The sequence below is a fragment of the Physeter macrocephalus genome, chromosome 15 (genome assembly GCF_002837175.3).
Source record: "Physeter macrocephalus isolate SW-GA chromosome 15, ASM283717v5, whole genome shotgun sequence".
NCBI classification, from domain to species: Eukaryota; Metazoa; Chordata; class Mammalia; order Artiodactyla; family Physeteridae; genus Physeter; species Physeter macrocephalus.
In genome coordinates, this window is record NC_041228.1 from 15021398 (window position 1) to 15036795 (window position 15398).

The 15398-nt window shown below is 46.9% G+C and overlaps 1 protein-coding gene across 1 annotated transcript in view; it reads right to left on the bottom strand.

The window, feature by feature from the left end:
- FER1L6 (fer-1 like family member 6) overlaps nt 1–15398 on the bottom strand; it is a 131061-nt gene that overhangs the window by 44097 nt on the left and 71566 nt on the right. The window contains exons 20-23 of the mRNA XM_024129424.1: nt 9912–10046; nt 7529–7678; nt 1002–1112; nt 577–738 (exon numbers count right to left, since the gene is read on the bottom strand). Of these exons, the coding sequence (XP_023985192.1) occupies nt 577–738; nt 1002–1112; nt 7529–7678; nt 9912–10046 (558 nt within the window). The remainder of the gene's footprint in view (nt 1–576; nt 739–1001; nt 1113–7528; nt 7679–9911; nt 10047–15398) is intronic.

The following is a 15398-nucleotide window of genomic DNA, read 5'->3' on the forward strand; positions in this document are numbered from 1 at the left end:
TATAGCTGATTCACTTTGTTATACAGCAGAAACTAACACAACAATGTAAAGCAATTATACTCCAATAAAGATGTTAAAAAAAAAAAAAAAAAACTCTAACCATTGCAGTACGTTGCATGACAGTATCTTCCAGGCCAGTGGTTCCCAAGCTCCAGTGTGTATCAGAGTCACCTGCAGGGCTTGTTAAACCAGAGGTGTCTGGGCCCTGCCCCCCAGTCCCAACAGTCTCTGGTTCAGTAGTTCTGGGGCAGGGCCTGAGAATCTGCATTTCTAATAAGCTCCCAGGTGATGCTGATAAACTGGGGGCCACACTTTGGGAACCACTGTCAACCTTCCTTGATTTACTGTATAATCTACACCCACCCAGAACCTTTAAAAACAAAACAACAACAAAAGTCTGTTTTATCCCATTCTGAAATTCTGGCTTTTTACTGAATTAAACTGTTCCTTCTTGTGAGTAGTGGGGCACCTGAAACTCTGAAACATCTCCCCAAGTCAGGTGCAGGAAGGAGTGGGTCGCATCTATGGAGATGAAGGGAATGAGCGGGGGGTGGGGGGGGGCGGAGAGATCCGCACCACTTGGAAAGCATCTGCCTGGACGCTGAAGTTTGGGTTGTTCTGGTAGCTCTGGATCACACAGGACTTGACTCCACGCCCCCCACACTCGATGAGGACCTGGGGACGATCCACCGAGAGGAGCTGCACCTTCTTCATTTCTCGGACTCCCCAGAAGAGAACCTGAAGAGAGGATGGCAGGGCTGTCACACAAAAGCCCAGGGAGGAGCCAGCAGGTGTGGCTCAGGTGTGGGAAAGTCAGCCGTGCCGGCCTGAGAACCACAGGATGTCCTTCCAGGAAAGGACGGGGCAGCTCCTTGTGGCTCCATCCGATCAGCTATGTCTCCTTCCCACCCCTCAAGTCCCCTGACACAGTGCAGGCATGATTGCAATGCACCAGTGCCCTTTAGTCCCAAAGAACGACCCAGTCCTTCCGGGCCCCATACCTCCACTTGGTATTTACTCAGCACTGGCCGGATGCTGGCAGGAACAGGGTAGATCTGGGTGACATCGGGTGGGTCGAGGGGAGGGAGCCCTTGCAGCCCAGACGCAGGGACCTACCGCACAGATCAAGCGCTGGTTAGACATTGGGAGAGGTAAGGAAAATGAACGCTGCACACAATGACCTCATTGGAAAGACTGTCACTGTTTTGACCAAAGGAATGTTTCCAGCTTAAAATGTAAATCAGGATGATGCATTTTATCACAGTGAATAATTTCTTGATTTACAAATGCATTCGTTCACAAGGGTAATCAACATTTAGTGAGCACTCACGACGTGTCACAAATTAATAGTTTCATAAGCTTTCAGCGAGCTCACAGTATAGAGGAGAGGAAGAAAAGGTAGATCCTCATAACCTCATTGTATTTCATTTTTTCTTGAAAATTAATTACATAAACACTTATCTAAAGTTTAAAAAGAGCGAAATTAATTTTAAAGCTTCATATTAAAATTTTGGAAAAGCAAGTTTTCAATTCATAATATTTTCTAACATCCTTCATACTTATTCTTTACCCTGTGGGTAATTTAGAAGTAGTCTCCTTAATTTCTGAATTTATGGTGTTGTTGTAGAAGTATTGCGTGATTTACCGAGTGGTCAGAAAAATATACTCTGTAGGATTTTATTTATTTATTTATTTATTTTTGGCGGTATGAGGGTCTCTCACTGTTGTGGCCTCTCCCGCTGCGGAGCACAGGCTCCGGACGCGCAGGCTCAGCGGCCATGGCTCACGGGCCCAGCCGCTCCGCGGCATGTGGGATCCTCCCGGACCGGGACACGAGCCCGCGTCCCCTACATCGGCAGGCGGACTCTCAACCACCACGCCACCAGGGAAGCCCACTCTGTAGGATTTTAAACCTCTGAAGTGTTTTGAATGTTATCTGACATTATTGGAAGCAAAAAATTCTAGTAACGCCTTTGCAGATGATTTATTCATTAAAGAATATAAGCAGTAAATATATAGGAATAAACATTTTAAAACTCTCTCTGGTATCTAAATGTTTGCAGATATTATAGAAATAGGAAATAAGTAAACCTATAGACATTAAATAATAACTGAAAAATTATGAGTGGTAAAGTAATGGTTGAATGTTTTGAGTATGTAGGATAAATGCAAGTATTTTACAAATGGCTGAAATCTAATTTTTTTCTGTCATTAAAGTATACATATTCAGTCAAAAAAAAAATAACAGGGGAATTACAGCCGTAGAATAGAGAAGGGGCTCTGATCAGATTCCAAATCTCTGAGACTTAACTATCCCCCCACTGTGCACTACAAGAGATTGATTTAATCACATAGAGACTAGTCATAATCAGTAAAACAGAAAATGAAGTCTTTTGAAGGCAGACCTCCAGGAGAAGGTGTTATTTCCTGTACATTTGGACTTAACAAAACCGCAAGAGGACAATTGCTATGCTTTATTGAACTCTCACACAAAGGACTTAGAAAATCTCCTAAGGAAAGGGCCTTTCTCATTTGTGGGCCACCCCACATTACCTTCAAGACCTGGCTCAAGATGTACGTCTTTCAAGAAGCCACCCCTGATTTGGTCCCGGCCACTGGGGCCCTTCTCCTAATCTTCAGTCCTTGGAACACAGTGTGTCCTCTCTGGAGGCTTAGTGCAGAAACTAGTGGACTGAGCCCGGAAACCAGGCTCTGCTGTGTGACCCTGCATGAGTCCCTTTCCCTCTCTGGACCTCAGATATTGGGCCAGCTGACTCTTCAAGTCCCTCAGGAGCCAGATGTTCTATTAAACATTGCTTTGGAGCAGGAGGTTTTCCTCGCTGGGGGAGTTTGCCTGACTTGGCCAAGAGGAAGCCTTTGTTTACTTCATGATTCTCAAACTCTCGAGTAATGCTCCAAAACCAGTGAGTTCTTGACAAATGTTTATTGGCTGACACACATTAGTTCTGTATGCTCGAAAAAGCCTAATTGCTCATCAAAACCTGCAAAGCACAAACATATCACCATTTCTTTTTCACAGACATATTCTAGCTGGCATCGGCAGATGTGGTTCAGTTAATTATAAGAAAGCCCAGAAAAAGAAGACAGCAGTCACTGCGAATGCCAAGTAGGTTCAAGATAATGAAGCTGCAGAAGGAACCAAACCAGATAAAGGAGCTGGGAAAAGGTGAGGTGAACACTGCCTGGTGGTGAGGAAGTGAGCCATCCAGGCTGCAAAACATCACCTCCCTGAGAAAGCTAATTGCTCCTGTGGCTCCAAACGTAATGCCACAAAAACAGCTGTGATGGTGGCACAGGATAGGATGGTGCCTCTGGATGTGCTTTTAAAAGTACCATATGTTTTGCTCGTCTTGGGGCCTTTGCCTTCAAAAAATTTACAGATTAAGGGAGACGAGCTGTAAACAATTGCCTTTATCAAAGCCGAGATTTGGGACTTCCCTGGTGGTCCAGTGGCAAAGAATCTGCCTTACAATGCAGGGGACATTGGTTTGATCCCTGGTCAGGGAAGAAAGATCCCACATGCCGCGGGGCAACTAAGCCTGCACGCCACAACTACTGAGCTCGTGCACCTCAACTAGAGAAGCGAAAACCCACACGCCACAACTAGAGAGAAGCCCAGGCACCACAACGAAGATCCTGCGTGCTGCAACTAAGACCCAATGCAGCCAAAAATATAAATAAATAAATCCTAAAAAAAAAAAAAAAAAAAGCCTGGATTAAATAGAAAAAGAGGCAAAGTGACGTAGGATGGAAGAGGAGAAAACATTTGACTGAGGTGGGGGAGGGGAAGCTGCCTGGAGGAGGCAACTCTTGTCCTGAACTGTGAGGATGATCAGTTTCCTAAATAGGTAAATAGAGTGCAGGGGGTGGAGTCGGCAGAGCAGGGAGACGTTTCGAAATAGGGTGACAGCATGGCTAAAAGCAGAGGAGCACATTTGTGCGGTGAGGTCTGAGAATTCAGAATAGTCTGCTGTAAAGAGGCCACAGTATGTGCAGAGTAATTGTGCTGAAATGTGAGCCTGAAAAGGCAGTTTGAAGACAAATTAATTTGGGGAGAGCTTAAATGCTAAGCTTTGGAAATCTGACATTCTCCTACGGGCTAGATTTTCTTTTCATGAAATATTAAGAGTTACCATGCAAAAAGAAAATATTTGTACTCACAAACATTTGGGAAATGTTGAATTTCAAAAACGAAAGAAATTTCAAAAGTTTCTTTATAGCTGACTTCTCAGAGTCTTTACTATGGTAATGGGCATTTCAAAGTCCCAAGAGGGACATAATATGAGCAATTTCCCGGGGCTTCCCTGGTGGCGCAGTGGTTGAGAGTCCGCCTGACGATGCAGGGGACACGGGTTCGTGCCCTGGTCCGGGAGGATCCCACGTGCCGCGGAGCGGCTGGGCCCGTGAGCCATGGCCGCTGAGCCTGCGCGTCCGGAGCCTGTGCTCCGCAACGGGAGAGGCCACAACAGTGAGAGGCCCGCGTACCGCGAAAAAAAAAAAAAAAATTTCCCAAACTTTGTTTTTACTGTATTTAGAGGGACTCGTGTTCCAAAGATATGGATTTCGGGAAACGCTCCTGGAGATAAGAAACAGACAGCCATTGATGATGTCTAAAGAGGAGAGTGGTACGGTGGACTTGTGCTCTGGAAGGAATGCAGAGGATGAAGCAAACAGGATAGAGGAGGAAGCTAGGAGACCAGGAAAGAGGCCAGTGGAACAATCCTGATGAGAACGAGGGTCTATGGGAACAAGGGACAGTCACCTGGCTGGAACGATTGGCTTGCTCATGGATACAAACCCAGAGTGAAGAATTACAGCTGAGTCTGAATTCTCAAGGCAGAGAGTCTAGGAGAACAGGGGGACAGTGGGCCAGGACTGGGAAAACAGGGTCAGCTAGCTGGATAGAGGAGGAAAATGGAGGTAAGGAATTCAGTCTGGGGCACTGAAGATCCCAGGTACTAAACCCTTCTTCTGAGATAGGGAAGCCTTTCAGTAATGGAGACAGACGGGCTGAAGGTAAACCACTCACAGACGGAAACTGAGAGCCGCTGGTGACAAATGAAGGCGTTTTCCAGCTCCCGCCTTCCCGGAGTGTAGGAGATCCACATGCTGAGACAGTGGCGTTGATGATCAAATTAATTTTTGCACACGTAATCAACTGAGAGGAAGTCCTAATGAAACCCTAATGAATTGTGTCTCTTAGGTTGCTTGCCTCTGACACCCCACTGTCAGGAAGCAGCCGTATCTGGAACTAGTCTGCCCAGCTCATTGTGGAGGGAGGGGTGGAGGATCAGAGGTGGGACCACGAAACTGGGAGAAACAGGACCTCAGAGGGCCTGTTCGGATCAGCTGGTCCAGCCCGTCATTGATGGATTGGGGACTCCCTTCAGGAAGCTTCATGCAATGAAAAGAGCAGTTGACTGAATCCCATCCAGTTAACCTGGAGCCTCAGCTTTCTGACATGTAAAATGAAAGCATTGTACTCAAGCTGGTTTTCCCAAATGAGTCATTCTTCTACCACTTTTACCATCTGTGTTATTATCTAGTAAACATTTTCATTAGATATAATTTCATTTTTAGAAAGGAAACTTCAAGTTGCTAAGTAAAACAAGTACCACTGGCCATCAATGGAAAGTAACTTTAAAAAGAAAACCAACGAAAACAAAATAATGTTATTGGAATATGTCATGTGTAGCATTTCTTAAAATTGCTTTTCACCATGTTTGGAGGGGCCAGTGTTCCAAGAAGCAGACTTTGAGAAATGTTCTTGTAGATAACACTGGTGTTTCTTTAGAGGCATTGAAGCTGAAGTCTATGCTTTCTTAAAAAGAAAGGTTGCAGGTTAAGAAACGTATTATACACAGATGGGCGTGAAACATTCTTCTAAAAGTAGTTAGAAGGATCCAAAAAGGCAAAATTCCATTTACAACAATATGGATGGGCCTTGAGGGCATTATGCTAAGTGAGATAAGTCAAAGGGGAAGACAATACTGTATGATCTCAGTTATATGTGGAATCTAAAAAAAGAAAACAAACACAGAAACAGAGAGTAGATTGGTGGCTGCCAGGGGTAGGGAGGTGAGGAAAGTGGGTGAAGGTGGTCAAAGGGTACAAACTTCCAGTTAGAAGATGAACAAATTCTGGGGATCTAATGCATAGCATGGTGACTACAGGTACAATACTGTATTGTACACTTAAAAGTTGCTATGAAAGTAGATCTTAAAAGTTCTCACACCACACACACACACACACACACACACAAGGTTAACTATGTGAGGTGATATGGATGTGTTCATTAACCTTATTGTGGTAATCATTTTGCAATATATACATATATCAAATTATCATGTTGCCCACCTTAAACTTACACAACGTTATATGTCAATTATATCTCAATAAACCTGAGGAAAAAAAGGCGACACTCCCTCGACATTAATTCACTGTGATTTAATGCTCTACCTGGTTTCAACCTAAGATTTTGACAACCTAAGATTTTTCAACCTAAAGATTTTGACTCCTTGACAGCCTAAAATCACCTGGACTCTCAATTAAGGAAAGACTGGACCAGCTGATTTTAAAGACCCCTTTCAGTGCTGACAGTCCATGTTTCTGTGCAACACATATCTATCCGGTGAGAGCTGGTTCTATTAGACTCTCACTTGGTTGATCATCCTGGAATCTTAGAAGCTAAGATTTGTAAGACAAAGATTTCACTAGTCCTTCTCTCCTCCCCTCCTAGACTACAACCATCACAGAGCTGGAGCTGACGCCTGTGATCCTGCTACTCTGTCTCTTTAAGAGCTCATCCATGTTCAGTGCCCCCTGAGAGAGGTTGCTCTTTCTCCAAGACAGCCACTCCAGCCTTAAAAAGTTCTTCCTTAAGTGGAGCAAAAACCAGACGACAGTCAAAGGCTGATTGGGTGCACTTCAGAATTCATCTCTGTAGTCATATGCAGCTCCCAGGCTGCACACCTGGGCAGTTTGGATTTGTTCAGCTCTCAGCTCAACCACCGACTAGCAGCATGACAAGGTAAGTCAGTCAATTACATCAATCCTCAGTTTACTACCTGCAAAATGGGAATCATAATCCCTACCTCAGCAGGATTGAGGGAGGTTTCAGTGTGATGAGAGGTATGTGAGGCAGCAAACACAACACAGGACACATGGGAGTGTCCACAAACGTTTGCTCCCTTCCCCTTTCACATCCTCCTGTGGTCTGTATGGAGCTCAGGGTCTGACGCGTAGGGCTGCTCAAGCATTGCTGGCCAAATCCATACGGACCTTTCATCCTGGGACTCTGACTTGCAGCATGGAGGCTCTGGGAATAATCTGTCACCTGAGTTCTTAAATGGCATCTCCCAGATCCCCAAAGGGGCCGTCTCCAGACACAGGACAGCAGGGAGGGACCAGGCATAACGTGATGGACATATACTTCCCATGAGGCTGCTTCTCTGGCCGGGTAGACAAGATAGACGGCAAGCGCAGCTATCACTTCTGGTTCACTTACCTGCAGCAGTTCAAATACAGCAAGGAGGTCCCCTCCAGAAAGGTTCCCGCAAAAGATGGGGTGGTAACACAGCCTGGGGGGCTGATAGTCCTGGTCAGCTAGCTTCACAACAGGAGCAGCCACAGTGGCACCCAAATATTCTGGCTTCCCCTAGGGCAGAGAAGAAATGAATTTTTGTCCCTGGTGGGCATCTACCTGGTTCTGATCTGCGTCAGTGTGATTTTGTAATTAATCTTCACCAAACTGTCAACCTCCGTGTCTCCCTCCTGCTACCATCTCGCTCTCCTCTTTTGCTAAGCCCCTCTCCCCTCTCCCCACAGCCTTGGAGGGCAGCAGGACCCGTCGGCTCTCAGGGAAAACCCTAAGAGGGTCACCTTAGGGGCTTCCTGGCTCAAGGTTATCTTAGGGGTTCTCCCTTGCCTCAGTGTATTGAGTTCAGTGGAATAACGTAAAAATAATCACCCAGGGTAGAGTTGAAGGGGAAAAGGAGAAATAAGGTGGCACCAGATATTCCAAAAGATCTCCAGAGCAGGGAACCACTGTGGCTATGAACCCAAGTTTGGAGTCCAGGCAAACGTGAGTTGGAGTTCCCAAATCTATTGCTTTGGAGATCTATGGTCTTGGGCCAGTTACTCAACCTTTTTTGAACCTCATGCTTAAAAAGAGCATAGGGCCTTGTTCACAGGGCCACGACGATTAATGTAATGATGTATGTGCTTTCCACAACGACTGGTATACAATAAGTGCTCAGTCCATACTACTGTGATGAAGATGGTGGTGATGATGGAGATGATGGCGATGGTGACTGAGGTCAGCATGTTTAGGTAATAGAGCAATTCGGCCCTATTGTTCTCGGTTGTAAAAGAGGGTATTAGAATAGCTTTGTATGTATGTATAAGAGGTAAGTTTCTCTAAGAACTATTTGATGAGGTCACCTCCTTCCTCTTCCTCATCCCTGCTCCCAGGAGCCCAAGTCCACATTACCCCGCGAGCAGCATGCGGCTGGAGCGTGGGGTTGCTTTGCTATTTATCTCGGGAACCACTGTAATGTAAGCCTCACGCAGTCAGGATTGCCTGTTTATTCGCTGCTGTATCCCCTGCCACAGGGCAGGCGCTCATTACATATTTATTGAGTGAAAACTCTTGGATAAATGACCTCCAAGTCCAAGGGCAGTGCCCACATTTTCTTTGGTTGAGGCTGGGTTTTAGTACCTGCACTACTTCACTGCCTTTGGACTCATGAACAAGCATTTGCATTCCCGGCTGTAGAAGGAAGCTTGGTTGAGGTGGAAATGGGTTTAGCTCGGTCACACTTAAAAACTAACAAAGCGGGGCTTCCCTGGTGGCGCAGTGGTTAAGAACCCGCCCGCCAATGCGGGGGACACGTGTTTGAGCCCTGGTCCAGGAAGATCCCACATGCCAGGGAGCAACTAAGCCCGCGCACCACAACTACTGAGCCTGCGCTCTAGAGCCCGCGAGCCGTAACTGCTGAAGCCCACGCGCCTAGAGCCCGTGCTCCGCAACAAGAGAACCCGCCGCACCGAGAAGCACGTGCACCGCAACGAAGAGTAGCCCCCGCTCGCCGCAACTAGAGAAAGCCCGCGCGCAGCAGCGAAGACCCAACGCAGCCAAAAATAAATAAATAAATTTAATTAAAAAAAAAAAAACCCTCCAGTAAGCTTTTGAATCTGCTGTTTCAGGACACAGACATCTTTGGAGAGAAAGAGGTTTGGCTGACATCATAACAGAAATGAAAGCCCGCGCGCAGCAGCGAAGACCCAACGCAGCCAAAAATAAATAAATAAATTTAATTAAAAAAAAACAACCCTCCAGTAAGCTTTTGAATCTGCTGTTTCAGGACACAGACATCTTTGGAGAGAAAGAGGTTTGGCTAACATCATAACAGAAATGAGATAGAGCTGAATGCATTGTTTCAGGGCTCGGAAGCAACAACCAAAGGAAAAAAAAAAAAAAAAAGGCCCAGTTACAAATGCTGAATCAGTGACAATATATCCATTCCTTCCAGCCAGGCGAAATCAGTAAAGACCTTCTGTTTTCAAAAGGCATGGACATTTTTATTAAGCAACAATAGGGTCTAGAACTAGCTGGGGGCTGGGTATAATAATTACATTCCTGAAGAAGTATATGTGGACTGAACTTTTGTGAACCAGATTCTATTTTAATTGCAATCCAAAGTGAAATCTAAGCAAAAAACCCTTTAGTAAAGCAAATGATCATCATCCATTTCCCAGATTCTGTAAATCAGTGTTTTCCCAGGTGAGGACTGCCTCTGGGCATAGTCACAGGCTGGTTAAATAAAGGAAGTTAAGTTGAACAGGGAGTTTTTAGCAAGGCACAGTTAGCGCAGCCCTGGGACACTCACCCCTGCGTCACTGTCATAGAGCTCCACCACCACTAACGGCGGGGATTCTGCCAGCTCCTTCTGGTCTCCGTGCAGCACCAGGTCATTGAACAACAGCACCTGGTTCCAGGTGGGGGAGAGGGTCTGGGAAATGACCTGGAAGTTGGGGCCAAAAGAAAAGCAAGACATCACTCGACTGGGTTGGAGGGGGCTCCATGAAGGGTAAAGAGGACACATCCTCATCATCACTGCTCACTTATTCAACATTCAAGCAACGACGGAAACTGCTGTACTACTGAGTTATCCGATGCTAGGGATGCAGATTCCCTACCCTGGAGGAGCTGATACAAGCTTCATGAGTAGAGCTCCCACCTGATCACCACCCTATTTGCAAGCATAATGCCAACTCAGTCCTCACAGTAGTGCTGTGATGATGACACCAGCTACCCTTTATTGAGCATGTACTGTGTACAGGCTGCGGTACTTCACATACACTGTCTTGCTGAAACTTCCCAACAATTCTGGGAGGTAGAAAGGTAAACCAAGGCTCACTTGCCCAGAGCCGGCAGAACTGAGATTCAACCCAGATCATCTGGCACCAAAACCCAGGCTGCTAACTTCAACCATCCTCACCAAATAGATGCTCATATTATCTCCATTCTATGAAAGGGCACACTGAGGATGGGGAAGATCTAGTGATCCTTCACTGTGAACAAATAAAATTTTGTCATCAAATACTCAAAAGATTGGATTTTCAATCTAATATTCCTTACATGGAATTCTACTGTTTTGTGGATATTTATTTGACTGCATTGAACTGACCAGGGTCTTCAAAATAACCTTCACCATTTTGCATGCCATCATTCTTTCTTCCATAGCAAATTGTGACATTGGAAGTTGGCTGCACCCATTATGCAGATGGATAAAACAAAGGACAAAGAAGGACAACAACCCGCATAACCGGTTCAGAACCATGAGTGTCTCACCTAGGAGTGACTCAGAGCCCCCTGAGAGGCCATTCAGGTGGAACCTTCAGAAGGTAGGGTGTAATGAGCTTGCGTCCTCTATTTAATTGGATGTTTGGAAACATGCCAGTTTCATAGAGCTAAAGGATAAGGTTGCTTGCAGGATGGGTGCCTGTACCTAGGCAGAAACTGCCGCATTCATATGTGAGGCCAGTCCTGGAAAGAGGCCACAGTCACAGACTCCTGTGCAGGCAAATGGGTGACTTCTCAGGTTAACACAGACTGCACAGCGCCTGCTGGGTCCTGAGGAAATTTCCACACCACCTCTGCACTCCACTCTTACCTCTCACCATTCTCTCCAGGAGGGATTGGAGAGAGATCTGGCCTGAACTAACTACTGCTTAGATTCCAAAGCCCCAATAAAATTGTCATCTCAGAGTTTTACAGCAAGAGCCATTTCTAGTCATGGCATTAAATCATTTGCACTGTGGCTGTGAAAGAATATTTGTATTGCTCTTGTTTATGAGTCATAAAAATATGCATTCCACAATTTCCTTCCTTCCTTGCTTTTTGCCTTTAGAGTATTTTATGCCTCAGATACAGTGAGGTTTTGAACATAACGTTTCAGAGAAAATCTTAATTTTTTGGACAGGAAAAGAATGGCTTCAGCCAACCTATGAAGAGCAGTTAAGGCCTTGCGATGCAAAGTTCCCCTGTGTCGGTGACTGACATCACAGAGAACTACGTGTTTTTACGTTGCTTTTGAAAATAGAAATGTGATCTTTTTTGCAACCTGCACCCAACAGTGTGACACCAAAGCAATTTATGATTCTCACAGCATCTTTCCTACAGAAATATTCTGATGGCTTCCTTGGCACTTTGGGCTATCATTGCCACTTGATAAGATTCCAGAGGCCAGCATTCATTCTTTCATTCATCATATATTTCTCCCTTCAAAGCGCTAGGCTCAGTATTAGGCACTAACACAGCATCCTGTGCTTAGCAGGTATTCAATAGCTACTTGCATGAATAAATGAGTGGATTTTGGCCTGTCCCATGATTAAAAGGACGATGTGGCCACCTTCGAGAGGTACTGAAAGGTTCACCCAAACAAAACACATTCTCCCACTTCTCGGCCAAGGTGAGCACAGCTCACCTCCTTTCCTCGGGGCTTCCTTAAGGAGTTGTGCTTTATAAACTTGTTCGGTGACATTGTTGGAGAGATTATGGTAACACTTTGAAGAAGGAGTGAGATACCATGGATGGAGCGTGGCTTTAGAATCAGAGACCCCCTGTAATGGAACCCTAGTTTCACCACCTGCCTATGTCCAACTTGGGCAGGTGATTTAACCTCTCTGATCCTTCGTCTTACTCATTTCAATGGGGTTAGCACCCACCTTGTAAAGCTGTTATGACCACTGTCTAAGATAAAGCATATTAAGTGCCTGGCATACAGTAGGTGCTCAGTAAGTGTTTGTTGTCCAACCCCCTCCACCCCAGCCACACTCATTTATGAATGGGCAAACATTTACTGAATATCTACCACGTGCCAGCGTTGGTCACCAGGGTAACTTGTATCTAAAAAGAGACCACGGGTGTCCTCAGGACTCAGCGTCAGTCTGACTGTTTGAAATCTCAGCTTCCATGCCCCCCACCCTCTAAGATCCCGTCCTTCTCTTCTAAGCCTCCCTCTTAGCCACATGGTCCTTCTCCCTTTCTATCCCTGAAACCTTTCTCTTTGGGAGCTGTCTCCCATTCTCTTTATCCTATCATCACAAGATTTCCAAGTTCCACGTCCTCAGTGGCATCTGGAATAGCCGGATTCCCCTCCTGAAAGATTTCATACCATTAAGTCACTTATAAAGGACTGGCTGCAGGAACCTCCCTTCAGAGATAGTTCTCCTTGAGCAACACGTGGTCCATTCAGAGAAGTGCTACCAGGTGTACAGTGGACCAGATCAGCTATGACTGCAGGGCCCCCAGGCTCAGCCTTCCCCACCTTGAAGAATGCACGGGTGGGGCATGTCACACACAGATCAGTCCCACCGAGGCAGCACACACTGAAACAGGAGAGAGAAACCAGAACCCTTTCTTACCAAAACGGAAGCAGAGTGGTTAAGCAAAATGACTTTGGAATTGGACCAACCTGGGTATTCGTCTTGGCTCTACCATCTTCTAAATAAAGAGTCTCCAAGCCGTACCTTCCTCATCTGCAGAATGAGGACACTAATAATACCCACTTTGGGGCTGCAGTTAGACATAACCAAAATTGCATATAAAATGCTTAGCATCATGCCTGTCACAGAGGGAGTTTTTAAATGAATGACAGCTATTATTATTAGCAAAAATTAGGTACTTGGTTCAAAAGTATGGAGGCAAAGTCCAGGGTTCAACAGAACTTGTTTTCACATTCAAATGATTATTTGATAAACAAATGTCATCTGTTCCTTTGAGATATGCATCTAAATCAAATGAATATACTGTATGGAGATGCAAAATAGGAGAACTACATAGCAGCCAAGGGAGCTCACTCAAACGCCCTACCCCACCCAGAGCCCTGGGATCACCTCTGAGGGCTTGGAACTCCACAGCTGTGCAGGCAGAGGAGGCCTCCAGGGATTCCGCCCGCCCCCCCACCACCTCTTTTTTTTAACCACACTGTTGTGGCATGCAGGATCTTCATTCCGCCACCAGGGCCCAAACCTGTGCACCCTGAACTGGAAGCTCGAGGTCTTAACTACTGGACCGCCAGGGAAGTCCCAGGGATCCCCCCTTTTGAGAATCCCCTTTGTTTTTGGTGGGAAGCCTCAATGGCAATAATAACGCAGTCACACAGGAGCTGTTATAAACAAGGCACTGTACTGGGTGTCTCACCCTCTGGGAGGTATATACAATATCACCATCCTTATTTTACAGATGAAGAAATTGAGGACAAAGAGGATTTTGCTGTCACACAGCCGATGAATGGAAGGGCTCAGACCTGAACCCAGGCACTACGGCTCTAGAGTCTATACTCTTAACCACCGCGCTATGTACTACCTCCCAAAACACAGGGAGGAGAAAGGAGTCTGAAGTCTTCTCGTTTTCATGCCCAGTCACCTTCCCTCTGAGGTCTCTCCCGACTTCCCTCCCAGGGAGAGCTAACCCATCTCTCCCTGTGGCTCTTGGAGGTTCAGTACTACGGGGTTTATCACAGTGCAGCTGATTCGTCTGCACAGAGCGCCGCCCAGCTCCACGGGATCATACCCTGCGCGAGAGCAGAGTCCGGAAGATGGCGGCGTGGGAAGACGCGGAGTTAGCGTCTCCACACAGCTAGGGCGCCTGCCGGCCGCTGGTGGGAGACTCTGACCCCCAAGGAGACAGGAGGGACCCCACAGTGAACCGGTAGGACGGAGGGGGACCGAGGGGGGAGGAGAAGTGGGGGCCAGACAACATCGGCTCCCCTGAGGCCGGGGAGCTCAGGAGAGGCAGGTGGGAGGGAGTCTCCGGGAGGAGTGGGAGAGGAGCGGAGGGCCTGGGGAGCCTGCTGAGCTCCCGAGCTGGTTCCCCCTGCTCCGAGGCCCCTCCAGGCTGCGTGGGTCCTTGGGGGCATGGGGGGGGGGCATCAGGAGAGGCAGGCGGGAGGGGCCCTGGGGAGCAGCGGGAAAAGAGTAGAGGGCGATTGCCCCGCCCACTCGGGCCCGTGGAGCCTGCTGAGCTCCCAGGCGGGTCCCCTGCCCTCCAAGGTGCCCCCTTCCCCACCGGCCGTACTGGTCCTGGGGGCATAGGAGGGAAGCCGGGGAGATCAGGAGAGGCAGGCGGGAGGGGCCCTCCGGGCCCTCCCAGACCTCAGACCGGAGGAGCAGGAGAGGAGAGGAGGGCGTTTGCCCCACCCACTCGAGCCCAGGAAGCCTGCTGGGCCCCCAGGTGAGGTCTCCTGTCCTCTGAGACCAGGGTGGGGGGCATGGCTGGGCCCCTTCTGTTCCTTCAGCCTAAGCCCCACTCCCCACAGGCCTCAGGGCCTTTCCGGCCCTGTGGGTCCTGAGCATTGGCCCCGCCCACCGCCCAAACCTCGCCCTTGCTTAGGCCCCGTGCTCCACAAAGCCCCCCTTTTTTTTTTCTTTTCCCTCCTCCTCTTTTTTTACTATTGTGGTACTGATGTACCTTCCAGTTGCTGATTCATCTATAATTTTATTTTTACATTCTTTCTAACATATCTGTTAGTTTCCTAACAATAACAAAGTATTTTTACTTTATTGTTCTCTTTTTTTTTGAATTTTATTTTATTTTTTTTTATACAGCAGGTTCTTATTAGTTATCTGTTTTATACATATTAGTGTATACATGTCAATCCCAATCTCCCAGTTCATCACACACACACACCCCACCACTTTCCCCCATTGATGTCCATACGTTTGTTCTCTACATGTGTGTCTATATTTCTGCCCTGCAGACCAGTTCATCTGTACCATTTTTCTGTTCCACATATATGCATTAATATACGATATATGTTTTTCTCTTTCTGACTTACTTCACTCTGTATGACAGTCTCTAGATCCATCCA